The 14,015-nt window shown below is 45.0% G+C and overlaps 1 protein-coding gene across 1 annotated transcript in view; it reads left to right on the top strand.

Annotated features, from left to right (window-relative positions):
- The window catches only part of LOC144507914 (uncharacterized), a 77,452-nt gene that overhangs the window by 24,324 nt on the left and 39,113 nt on the right, over nt 1–14,015 (top strand). Inside the window, exon 2 of the mRNA XM_078235469.1 lies at nt 2,103–2,161. Within this exon, the coding sequence (XP_078091595.1) occupies nt 2,103–2,161 (59 nt within the window). The remainder of the gene's footprint in view (nt 1–2,102; nt 2,162–14,015) is intronic.

Raw genomic sequence — 14,015 nt, 5'->3', positions numbered from 1 at the left:
ACGTGGCTAACTCTAAAATGGCCTATCAAACCAGGATAAAAGAGCAATAAAAATAAAACCGGATGGACAAATCGGACAAAAGAGTATCAGTCTTAATTATGAGGTACTTTTCCTCTGAGTCATTGCCAGAGTGGCAGTTTTCCTTCATTGTTACATAGTCATTTGTTTTACATAAACCAAACCAGTTGGAGCCAACGCAGAATAAACATCTAGGTTCCACTGAACGATCCATCATTTAAGCGTCGCCATTTTCATTGATTTATCTGCAAGGTACCAATCATGTCTGAGTTGTCTTTATATATTGACATGGCACTGAGTAATCAGGAAGTTGCTGGCCCTCGGTATATTCTCAGTTCGTTCAATCATTAACTGCAAGTCGTGGCATTTCTCTGCTTCACAAACAACGGCTAATCAGTGGGCTTTTAGCACTGGGAAATGCCAAGTTAGACATTGGGCAGGTCATCTATGGCCTCGCTTGCCCCGAACGGTAAAACCCCATCTGAAGTCAATGGACCTTTACATTGTCCGCCCCTCACCCATTCCGATTCCCATGGTGGGTGGGGCGGTAAAATTCCATCCTTTGAAATATGGAAGCTTGCTCAGTCAAAGAGATATCATACAGTTCTTATTAATAACTTAAAAAAATTGGTTTCTTCATTTTGAAGTGGTGGCACAGGGCAGAGTATCTCAGATTCATGGGGTCTTAGGTTGAACCTGGTGGTGCTGAGATTCTAGAGGCCCTGAATTTCCCCTGTTTCTCCAGTCACAAATTTGTTGTTAACATTTGACTACCCAAGATATTCATTGTCCAACGTACTGATCCTTTGGAACGTTCACGCCTGTGGGTTCTTCCAGTCCCGCCAATGGCACACCCCCGCCGTGGGGTGGATTCATTGGGAAATCCCATTGGCAGCAGCGGGAAGATCTTGCCACCAGCAAACGGCAAACCACCTCCCGCCGCTGAGAAAAATGTGGTGAGGCGGGGAGGGCAGAAAATCTCGCCCCCTATGAAAGATTTTTCCATGTGCAATTTCTACGGCTCCAGTCCATCAATTTCCTATATGCTTCCCACTGATTTAAACTTTGTCCTGACTTTTTATCACAATGCTTCTTGGTTTAATTAAGTTATTGTTTGATGGCATTTTTGACTGGTTCGATCTTGTCAACGGTAAATTTGTCCCTAAGTTGCAATCATAGTTACTTTGCTTTATTAAATTTTTCTTTTACTTGCTTTTCTTTACACATTGTAGCCATTACTATTGGTTACTGTTGCCAATGTTATATTACAAATGCTCAACACCTTCATATCAATTTAATCTCTCCATCATGTAAAGGGGGAGGCATTGGCCCATTAAAATAAGCAATGTTAAAATAGTGGGAATGAAATTGATGTCAGTGCTCATATGATAATATCATTGTCAGCAATTTTTAGCTTTGTGTCATTTTAAAATTCCCTCTAAGAAGATCTCTTTATGTATTTTAATCCTCCGTGGCTGACAGAGCCAGGGACCCGGGTTCAATTCTGGCCTTGGGCAACTAAAGTAAAGTAACGTAAAGTTTATTTATTCATCACAAGTAAAGCTTACATTAACACATTAACAATAATGAAATTATTGTGCAATTCCCCTAGTCGCCAGACTCCGGCGCCTGTTCGGGTCAATGCACCTAAGTATTGTCTGTGTGGAGTTTGCACATTCTTCCCGTGTCTGCGTGGGTTTCCTCTGGGTGCTCCGGTTCTTTCCCACAGTCCAAAGATGTGCAGGTTAGATGGATTGGCCATGCTAAATTCCCCTTTAGTGTCCAAAGATGTGTAGGTTAGGGAGATTAATGGGTTAAATATGTGGAGTTACAGGGATAGGGTCTGGGTGAGATGCTTTCTCAAAGAGTTGGTGTGGACTCAATGGGCCAAATGGCTTGTTTCTGCACTGATTCATATGCTTTGAGATGAAGAGATAAGAGCTATGCAACCTCCATTGCAATGTTCCATTGAAGTGTGTATATTGAGGCTTATTTTGCTGTTCTGATAAGGTTGTGAAATTTATAACCTCTTTTGGTACACTGTTTGATCGAATAACTTATTTTCCAAGTCTTTTTTTCAACAGCTGAGACAGAAGAACAGGGAACTGAAGACACTTCTTGAGCATCCTTTGCATGTAGGAAGGTGGGTAAATTTTCAAGTTAGTGGCTGAGGCAGACATCATGTGAACGTTCAAGATTAGATAGGTAGGTTGGACGAAGGACAAAGGACTGGAAAGGAAATGGGAACAGGGCAGCTTTAAGTGATTAAAACAGCCTTAATAGAGGTTGGTGAAATGGCCTGTCACTGCTTTGGAACTCTATGCATTGTAATAGTACTGCAAACATCCTACAGTTATACCAGTACCACATTACAGGAAGGCTGCTAATTGGTAAAGCACCATAAACTCTGCTGTTATTTTTAAAAATACTATTAAAATGGAATGGCTTTGGAATTCGATAGCACCGCACCTCATTTTCAGGTGCAAAATGGGCATCTAAACATCCAATAAGGCCAATATGCTCTCAATATATATTGTAAGTGCCACAATGGTAAAAGCAGACAAAGACACACCTAATGCTGCACCTGAAACAACAATCAGGCCCTAATAGGGACTGTTTGTTTGAGGCCTCCTTTGAAAATTGGGGTGCCCTCTTACAGCCAATCACAATCAGAGAAAGGTGATGCAGCCTAACCAATGGTCCCTAAGTATTTGCCAAATGTGGAACTGTCAGATGCAAGAGGACTACTCCCAGCTCCACCACAGTGCAAAAGACCATTGCCAATCCCACCTTGGCCTTGTCCTGATTGTATTCCCCTTTCTCCTTATTGCTTCCCCCTTTCCCAATCACCCTGCTCCTTGTCACTCCCCCACAGCTCCCCGCCTCACTTCTGATGCTTCCCTCCCTCTCCCTGAGGGCTATTAATGCAGTGGCCCTAAATTGCAATCCTCTGCACAGTTGAGCTGCCTTGGAATATACGGCAGGCATTCACAGCTCACTAGTCTCACGTAAATGAGGTTGGAGGTCCAAAGTTGGGTGTGATTTTCCAGCACAGTGATCATTCTTTTCATACTTTAAAAAGCGCTTAAAGCACATAAAGCTAAAACCAGTCCTTGCACATTGCACAGTGAGGAAAGAGTTTTAATGACTCGACAGGAATCTCAATAGGGATTTTCCAACTACAAAAAACATGTTTTTCCTGTTTAAACAAAACGGCACTTTGAAAAAGAGACCAACAGTCTTTTGTTTCTACAGAAACAAAAGGGGTAAGTGTTTGCCTTCATCTGTCCTCCTCCTTCCTCTCTGCCTAATTTATGGGCGGGATTTTCCAGCCCTCCCTGTCCCAGGACCAGAAATTTCCACCTGAGGTCAACAGAAGTTTTGCTTATTGTCTGTCAAATTCTGCATCCCACTCATGACAATTTCTGCAGTGGGTGGGACCCCCCGAGCGGGACCCCCCGGGCCCCCCCCTTTACCTCTTCACCACTCCACTCAACCCTAGCTCCCAGATATCTACCTCTTCAGCACTCACACTGCCAGTCAGTTCTGGTGAGAAACCAGACCAACTGAGCATTAGGCACACTCAACTCAACAACCTTCAGATTGGAGGTGGAAATAGAATGAACGAGTACATGGGAGATTATGAAGGGTAGAATGACAATGAGGCTTTGAAGACAAAGGCATGTCGACAGGTCAGAAAGTTTACCTGCACCAGGAATGATGTGACGCAATGAAGGGCTAAGACTGACTGCAAAACATACAACTTTATTTAAGTTATAATATATAAAGACATTATTTTTATATATATACTTGGCAGTTGGTTTAGCTCAGTTGGCTGGACGGCTGGTTTGTGATGCAGAGCGATACTAACAGCGCAGGTTCATATTCCCGTACCGGCTGAAGTTATTCATGAAGGCTTGCCTTCTCAACCTTGCCCCTTGCCTGAGGTGTGGTGATCCACAGGTTAAATCATCACAAGTCAGCTCTCCCCCTCAAAGGGGACAGCAGCCTTTGGTCATCTGGGACTATGGCGGCTTTACCTTCATTATATCTCATAATATTCAGCTTTTGTCAAATAAACTCATCTTCTGGGTTGAAGCTGGAGCAGTCTGTTTCTAACCAATTGTCTGCCAGATATAATGTCTGAGACTGGTCACTGGGATAATGGGGAGAAGTTTTGGGTGTGAGGTGTCTTAAACTCGACGGGTATAGATTGGACCCAGTACGATCAGGTCTGAACTCTGTGGATTTGTTTGGATAGATAGATCAGTTTCTAACGGGAACTCACCTCCAGTTCTGTGCCTCATGAGTATTGTGTTAGTGCACAGCAGGCACTATATGGTCACTCTGCTGCAGCTCACCTGTCTGGTGAGTGTAGTATATGGGTCTGGGACATATAGGGTTAATGTGAGACTGGGTACAGTACCATCTACACAGTGGTGTAAGAGACTTTGCACCCAGAGTGTTGGACAGAGCCGTGTGTACAAGCATACATGGAGACAGCTCCTAACTTGTATCCTTTACTGTATATTTGTAAATAGTTCTAAGAGTCAATAAAGACTTATAGTTAACCCATGTAAGATTATGAAGATTTCTTTAGACCTACTGAACTGGAACCAACACCCTACAATAATGAGAACCAAAATTAGCCAGCTACTGCATTCAGCTATGCATGTTGAAAAGGAGCAGGTGCCTGGTCAGGGCAGATGGGTTGGCTGGGAGGGAGGGGTGGTGAGTGATGGGTCAGAAAATTTTGTGAGGCCTGGAGGTGTTCTCCTTACCCCACAACAATCTAGTAAAAAGCCTCAAAACTTCACCTTTTGGGAAAGACCTCCAGCTGTCCCTTTAAGGGTTGTTAATGACACCTCTCAATTCCTGGACAAAGTGGGTGTGACATGTCCAATGCTTTGCCTATTTGCCAATGGAAAGGCAAATTAGACGAATAACAGCTAATGCCTGCTTTGTGCCACCAACCCCCTCACTGTTTTTTGTTCAGAATTCATGAACCCCTGGTACATTCTTCAGATGTGTGGGGACATTGGAAAGTAGGTGAATTGCCCTCCATATAATGCGATATATTAGTCAGTGCACTTAACATTGTACTGATTCCTGAAAGACAATATGACATGTTGATAGTTACCACCGATCACAACACCCTGACAAATGCATTAGTCACTCTGCAACTCTGGATAATTATTGCAGAAATATAATTTATCAAAGAGGCCTGAAACTAATTACTAGGTACAGAAAGAATAAGGAATTTAACACAGTTGTTTTAGAGAATACTTGAAAAAATTCTTAATTCATGTGCAGTGCCATGTGGGCCTGTTTATTCTGACCTCTTCTGGCTATGGTTCTGTATGATTTTTTCGCTACAGAACAAATCCTGTATTTTGCAACTGATGTCTGCCTGTGGATTTGTGTCGATTTATTTAGTTATCTTTTAGTAATGCCTCAATATTGGGATAACTCTCCTCACCGGGCATGTTACGTAGCTGCCAATGCTGTGATCATTATATTCTATCTCAAGCCTCAGGACAAAATAATGACATGATGAAAGTGCATCAAATGTGGCAAAAGGCTGCTCATTACTAATTTCAGTGCAATGGGCCTTGAGCACATAGCCAACTACTTGTCCGAAACATTGTAAGCACAGTCAATGAGGTTAACCTGTACACGGTGCTTGTTGCTGCCAATCTTATAGAGGAGGTCTGTGCATATGTGAGGTTTGTGCATGGAGGAGCACCTGATCAGCACTTGATGTCACCAAGCATGCAAGCCCTTGTTTTCTATCAGTATGTGCATGTGAGTAATGATGCCTTTACATAAATAAACACAGCCTCATCTGAAATAGCACAGTGAACACATTAGTGGCAATCAGTGTGGAGCTGTTCAATTATCAAGATCAAGGCAGACAGAAATTTCACTGAGACACAAGTGGAATTGAAGGTAACAGCAGACATGTCAGGAATCCATGGTGGGATGCAGTTAATCAATATTTTGGAATCCAAGAACTTGAAATTCAGATTTGACCAAATGTCCTTTTTTAGATTAACAATATACCAATTGTAAACTATGACTGTGTTTCAAGTTAATTGAAATGCATAACTTTTGATGCAATCATTTAAAAATTTCCAAACTCCGTAGAAACACAGCACTAACTGAGTGTGAGAGGGTGGAAGGAAGATATAGCATTCAGAAGGAATGTGCAAACTCGATAATTCCCTTAAGTACTTATTTTTAATGAAATAAACTTTTTTTTCAGCAATATGTATTCAGTATTTGCAACTAAAGGGTGTCATAAAGGATACATCCGTGTGTACGCAAGATGTACATAGGTTTGTGATACACAATGACAACAGTTGAGCTATCCTGTTAACAATACATATTAGTACATTATTCTCCACATTACCTACAGCTCAAGTTTCAAATCTGTTTTCTAGTGCGCTTTCCAAGTATCTTTAGTTGTTTTAAGCAACAGAAATTGCATTTATATAGTGCCCTTAATGGAATCAAACATCACAGGGGGATAGAACAAAGAACAGTACAGCACAGGAACAGGCCCTTCGGCCCTCCAAGCCTCTGTCAGTCACGTTGTCCTATCTCGACCAACCAACTGCATCTCTCTGTTCCTCGTCTGTTCATGTGTCTATCCGGATAAGTCTTAAATGTCGCTAACGTATCTGCCTCACTTGGCAATGCATTCTAGGCACCTACCACTCTCCGTGTAAAAAACTTCCCCCACACATCTCCACTGAACCTTTCCCCCCTTAATTTGAACTTATGCCCCCTTGTAAAACAAGGATGGAAAAACAAAATATAATACTGAGTGATATATGGAGATCTTTGACCAAAAGCATGGTCAAGAAGATGCAGAAATGCTTACTTAGGGAATTCCAGAGCTTAAGGCTGAGGAGCTGAATGTACTATCAATAGTGAAACAACTAAAATCGAGGATGCGCAAGAAAACAGAATTAAAGGAGCACAGTTTCACCAGAGTTGTAGGATTGGAGGAGTTACAGAATTAGGAAAGGGTGAGGCCACCGTATAATTTGAAAGCAAAGATGAGCATTTTAAAATAAGTCGCTTAACCGGGAGCCAATGTAGGTCAGGGAGTCATGGTGCATGTTAGGATCCACATAGCTGAGTTTTGCATGACTTCAAGTCTACAGAGGGTAGAACAAGGGAAGATGACAAAGAGTGCATTAGAATAATCAAATGAAGAGATAAAAAAGGCATGGATGAGGGCTTCAGCAACAGATATAATGGAGGTGGGAATAGATGGTGTTACGTACAAGTTCACATGCGTTTTGAGCTGTTAATTTTGTTGCAGCTATTTGGTTAGCCCTTATTGGTTTGGAATGTACTTGGCAGTGTTCATCATAACAAAAACCAAAAAATCAAGGCACGTTGGAATTTGAAAAGAACATCTGGTCGATTCTCCCAAAAGCGCTGAATTGGCAGGAAAACTGTTCTAAATCCCGACTGTTCTGATAGTTCAGCTTCTCACCTGAATCTCTGCACTCTGTGCACTGAAGAGGTCCCAGTCGTGAATCTCATTAAAAACCCAGGGGGGGGCGGGGCCTATTCACGCCGGAGTTTGACAGTTCTGGAACTCTGCACATGCTCAGTGGCTCCAAACTGTCAACTTCCCATTTGCTGGCCAGCTCGATCTCTGGCCAGCCCAGGGCCCCGCAGTGCTGCCCCTCCAGCCCCCCTTCCCCCATGGCCCAATCATGGCCCCCGCAACAATTCCCAGGCCAGCCCTGACCCCCCCCCCCCCCCTCCTGCCCTGGAGCGCCCTGATGCCCAGGCCCCATCCTCCAGCAGTGGCAATCCCCCCACCCCCTCATCCTGGCAGATCCCTCCACCCTGCTGACCCCCCACTGGGGTCAGACCACCCCAGAGACCCCCGGCAGACCCCCCCCCCCCCCCAGCCTGCCCCAATCGCTGCCCTCCCTCCATCCCAGACCAATCCCAATGCAGAGTGGCAGCAGACCCCCCCACCCACAACAATCGCACCTAGGCCCCGCCCACAATAGGCCCCACCCCCTTGGCACTGCCTGATGCCTGTTGGGCAGTGCCAGGGGACACAGGCTGGCACTGCCAGGGTGCCCAGGATGTGGAGATGCCAGCGTTGGGCTGGGGTAAACACAGTAAGAAGTCTCACAACACCAGGTTAAAGTAGAACAGGTTTATTTGGTAGCAAACTCCACTAGCTTTCAGAGCGCTGCTCCTTCAAGCTAGTGGATTTTGCTACCAAATAAACCTGTTGGACTTTAACCTGGTGTTGTGAGACTTCTTACTGTGGGTGCCCAGGCCCAGGGGGCACCGCCCCCCCACTGCCCAACCCTCTGGGGAGCCCCCATTGCCCCCCCTTCATTCCAGCGGGGTCTCCGGCTAGTTCCCCGAATGTGGGGAGCTAGTCTGAACCCTGCAGGAATGAAGTACTCTTCTGGTGGGGTGGGAAATTCGATTAGGACCTGAAAGGTCCCGATAATTAACAAATATACATATTTAAAATAGGTTAAAAACAGATTGAAATGATTTTCCTGCCTTTCCACCGGTTTCCAGCGTGGTCTGACTGGCGACTGTTCGCCGGCTCTGGAAGATGCGCATGCGTTCCCGGCGCATGCGCAAATCCCCGTTCAAGGCCACAGACCCGGCCAGACCCGCCAGAAAAGTGGTGGGCCACAATGGGAGAATCGCGGCCCATGTTTCTAAGGGGAGATGGTGGTGTAGTGGTAATGTTGCTGGATGATTAATCCAGAGAACAAGGTGAATCCTTTTTGACGGTGGGTTTAAACCCCACTGTCACAGCTGCTAGAATTTAATTTTGATTCATAAAATATGGGTTTAAAGCTCGTCTCAGTAATGGTGACCATGAAAATATAACTGGTTGTTGTAAAAACCCATCTGCATGGTTTAGTAATATCCTTCAGGGAAGGAATCTGCCTTCCTTCTCTGGTCTGGCTTACACATGATTCCAGACCCACAACAATGTGGTTGACTCTTAATTGCCCTCTGAAATGGCCTAGCAAACCACCCACTTCAAGGGCAATTAGGAATGGGCAACAATGATGGTTACATCTCTTGAAAGAATTTCATAAGAATGATGGGCAATCGGGGAATTTAGAATCTTAATGTTTTGATTCCACCATAATTGAACTAACTTGTTATGAAATAGTGGTGGTTGAGGCTGATAGCTCCATGAGAGAAACTCTTACCACTTACTTAGTTATCCAACCTATTTGAAGCACAGTTGCAGTGCAAGGTATTGCTTTCAAAAAGCCAGAAGCTGACAACTGAAGTGAAGCAGGAAATGAGACTCAACCAAAATAAGTCACAGTTCTGAAAAACAACATCATCTACAGCTGACAGTACCAGATCCTGGAGAATGTGTGGGAGGAGGTTCCTGATCTACACCTCAGATTATCACTGATAAAAGTCAATATCATCTCTTATGTGCTGGTTGGTATTTGAAAAAAAAAGAAATTTTCTGAGAACAAAATGGAACTGATCAGTGTGCCTTGACAACTTGACATCTATAACGTTATTTAAAAATGGCAAAGCTCTTTTCTCAAGATGAACCGATGCAATCATAGAATCATAGAAATCATAGAAACCCTACAGCACAGAAAGAGGCCATTCGGCCCATCGAGTCTGCACCGACCACAATCCTACCCCCATATCCCTACATATTTACCCACTAATCCCTCTAACCTACGTATCTCAGAACACTAAGGGCAATTTTAGCATAGCCAATCAACCTAACCCGCACATCTTTGGAATGTGGGAGGAAACCGGAGCACCCGGTGGAAACCCACGCAGACACGAGGAGAATGTGCAAACTCCACACAGACAGTACTCATGGAGCAATGGACAACATTTATATGATAAACTTAGAATTGCCAATAAAGCATAGTGAACCAACTAAATAATCTGTCTTGGGAAACTCGAGAAGAAGCATGTTGTAAAATGAACGGTGTGCCTTATTTCTATCCCGTTCATTAAACCTATCAGTAAGATAACTAGGGAAGGTATTGTGGTGCAGTGGGTAGCGTCCCTGCCTCTGAGCCAGAAGCTCCAGGTTCGAATCCCATTCAGAATTTGATGACCAATGAAGGTGCGTTCATAATGTGGTCCAACAGGTTGAGTATCAACCTAAAATTCCGACAAATACGCCAATGGCTGGCAGTAAGAGGGAGAGAGACTCCTGCTTAATGTGGAGTGACCCCCCCTCAATCTATAAAAAGGTTGCTATGGTCCCAGATGACATAGGGCAGAACTTAATGTTGGTGACAAGAGTCTCACCCACCCTCTGGAGCTCCACGTCACCTGCACTGGGGAAGGCCCACTGTAATTTGGTGCCCGTGAGGCACTAGGCAGTGTTGGGCCTTCCCCGGTATTATGATGGCCACAGGGGACCATCAGTGGATATCCCCGTGGACCTCATAGAATACGAGTTCCCCTATTTGGCAAGTGGAGGCTTGCCCCATAGAGGTGGGGTCAGCTGATAGAGGGAGGGAGGGGTCAGGTGGGGGAAGGGGTGGGGTCACAGCCACACACAGCTCTTCACAATGCTGCGTCTCTTGATCAGGCAGTGAGTGGCTTTGAATAATGGACCCCCCCCCCCCCCCCCCCCCCACCTCCCCACCCCCCAGCCAAACACACACCTGTTTGCTTTTCAGCCTCCCCATGTAGTTGAATACCAGAGGCAGTGGGATGAGATCCTTTAAGTGGTCATTAATTTCAGTGGTGGTGAGAATGTGCTGAGACAGAAGCAGGCATGATTCTGGGGATGGAAGTATATGATCATGATGATGGGCTAGCTGAACTGCAGCTTACAACAAGCATAAGGGTAAAGATGGGTATTTTGGACACATGTTGAGCTGTTGACCCTATTCTTACAGAAATGCTATCGAGAATGAACAAGGAATAAATTAGGATTACCGACAACATTTGACAAATGATCTTCAAGTAGTAAAACTTTTAGCAAATCGTGATATAATCAGAGAGAGCAGTTTGGCCTGTACAGATTCCATCTCCCTCAGAGTCAGTGCCAATGTCCCAAGAATTAAAGCTCTCCTGCCTGCACAGTTATTCCAGCCACGCATTAATCTATCTTATTCCCCTTTTCCTGTACTCACTTGCATGTGACACTGAAAGTAATCCGGAGATGGCTAATTTTGAGGTCCTGCTTGCTACTTTCTACCTAGTTCCAGGACCACATCCTTCTTTCTATCTCTGACATTGGTACCTATGTGAACAATGACTTCGGGGTTCTGTGCAGCCACTCAGTGACATCCTTGCCCCTGGCACGAGGGAGGCAATACACCATCCTGAATTCATATTTGCAGCCACAGAAACACCAATCTATTCCCCAAATCTAATCACTGATCACTATTACTATCCAGACTTCCTTGTATCCCTCTTCCATTTTGGCTGTCTGGGGATCACCATCCTCTCTCTCTTAATGTGCAGGGTGACCACATCTATAAACATGCAATCAATGAAACTCTCACGCACATGAATGTGATGCATTTATGCCAGTTGCTGAACTATCCATGCTGCCATGGGCATGGCTCTGGTTGCATTCCCAGATTAACCATCACTCTCATCAATATTCAGAACAGAATACTGGGTTTGGAGCAGGATGCACTCAGGGACTCCTGTTCTATCTGCCTCTTCCATTTTGGCTGTCTGGTGATCACCCACCCTCTCTCTCTTAATGTGCAGGGTGACCACATCTTTAAACATGCAATCCATGAAACTCTCACGAATGTGATGCATTTATGCCAGTTGCTGCCACAACTTCCACAACTCAGAGCTCAAGCTGCTGCAACCGACAACATTTCTTACATAAATGGTTATCCAGGTAATGAGAAAGCTCCTGGTGTTCCCACGTAGCACAAGATGTGCACTCTCGAGGTTGGAGCAGCCCTGCCATTTCTCTATTTATTAACTCATAATCTTGTTACATAAGTCACAAAATCTTAGCATGCAGGCACAGCAAGTAATCAGGAGGGCAAGTGGAATGTTGGCCTTTATTGCAAGGCGGATAGAGTATCAAAGTAGGGAAGTCTTGCTGCAGCTGTGCAGGGTGTTGGGGAGACCGCACCTGGAGCACTGTGTGCAAGTTTTGGTCTCCTTACTTAAGGAGGGATATGCATGCATTGGAAGCAGTTCAGAGAAGTTTCACTAGGCTGATTCCTGGGATGTTGGGGTTATATTATGAGGAAAGATTTAGCAGGTTGGGCCTAGACTCACTGAAGTCCACAAGAATGAGAGGTGACTTTCTTGAAAGATGTGAGATTCTGAGGGAGCTTAGCAGAGTAGATGTTGGTAGTATGTTTCTCCTTGCGGGGAATCTAAAACTAAGTGGCACAGTTTAAGAATAAGGGGTTTCCCAGTTAAGACAGAGATGGGGAGGAACTCAGAGGGTGGTTAGTCTTTGGAATTCTCTTCCACAAAGAGTAGTGGAGGCTATGTCAATGAATACATTCATTGGGCTTCACTGAGCAGGTTATTGCTGAGCAGGTGCTGCTTGATAACACTGTTGATGACCCCTTCCATCACTTTAGTGATGATCGAGAGTAGACTGATTGGGCGGTCATTGGCCGGGTTAGATTTGTCCTACTTTTTGTGTACAGGACATACCTGGGCAATTTTCCACATTGTTGGGTAGATGCCAGTGTTGTAACTATACTGGAAGAGCTTGGCTAGGGGAGCAGCAAGTTCTGGAGCACAAATCTTCAGTACTATTGCCAAAATATTATCAGGGCCCATTGCTTTTGCAATACCCAGTGCCTCCAACTGTCTCTTGATAGCATGTGGAGTGAATCGAATTGGCTGGAGACTGGCATCTGAGATGCTGGGGACCACTGGAGGAGGCCGAGATAGATCATCCACTCGGCACTTCTGGCTGAAGATTGCTGCAAATACTTCAGCCTTATCTTTTGCACTGATGTGCTGGGCTCCTCCATCATTGAGGATGGGGATATTTGTGGAGCCTCCTCCTCCAGTGAGTTGTTTAATTTCCACCATCATTCTCGACTGGGTGTGGAAGGACTGCAGAGCTTAGATCTGATCCATTGGTTGTGGGATTGCTTAGCTCTGTCTATCACTTGCTGTTTTTGCCATTTGGCATGCAAGTAGTCCTGTTTGGTAGCTTCACCAGGTTGACACCTCATTTTTAGATATGCCTGGTGCTGCTCCTGGCATGCCCCCCTGCACTCTCCATTGAAGAAGGGTTGCTTCCCTGGCTTGATGGTAATTGTTGAGTGGGGGATATGTTGGGCCATGAGGTTGCAGATTGTGCTGGAGTACAGTTCCGCTGCTGTTGATGGCCCACAGTGCCCATGGATGCCCAGTCTTGAGTTGCTAGATCGGTTCGAAGTCTGTCTCATTTAGCACGGTGATCATGCCACACAACATGATGGAAGTTATTCTCAATGTGAAGGCGGGACTTTGTCTCCACAAGGACTGTGCCGTGATCATTCTTATCGATACCATCATGGACCAGCAGATTGGTAAGGATGAAGTCAAGTATGTTATTTCCTCTTGTTAGTCCCTTTACCACCTGCCTCAGATCCAGTCTAGCAGTTATATCCTTTAGGACCCGACCAGCTCGATCAGTAGTGCTGCTACCGAGTCACTCTTGCCAGTGGACATTGAAATTCTCCATCCAGAGTACAGTTTGCCACCCTCAGTGCTCCTTCCAAGTGTTGTTCAACATGGAGGAATACTGATTCATCAGCCGAAGGAGGACAGTACGTGGTAACCTGTAAGCGGTTTCCTTGCCCATGTTTAACCTGAAGCCATGAAACTTCATGGGGTCTGGAGTCGATGTTAAGGACTCCCAGGGCAACTCCATCCCAACTATACATCATTGTGCCACCGCCGTCTGGTTCACTAACTGGTTCACTAATCTGGTTCACTGGGTTAGTGAACCAGATGGGTTTTTCTGACAATTGACAATGGTTTCATGGTCATCA

This window comes from Mustelus asterias, chromosome 1 (assembly GCF_964213995.1).
Source record: "Mustelus asterias chromosome 1, sMusAst1.hap1.1, whole genome shotgun sequence".
Taxonomy (NCBI): Eukaryota; Metazoa; Chordata; class Chondrichthyes; order Carcharhiniformes; family Triakidae; genus Mustelus; species Mustelus asterias.
Note: the sequence above shows the minus strand (reverse complement) of the source record. Positions and strands in the feature narration are given on the sequence as shown.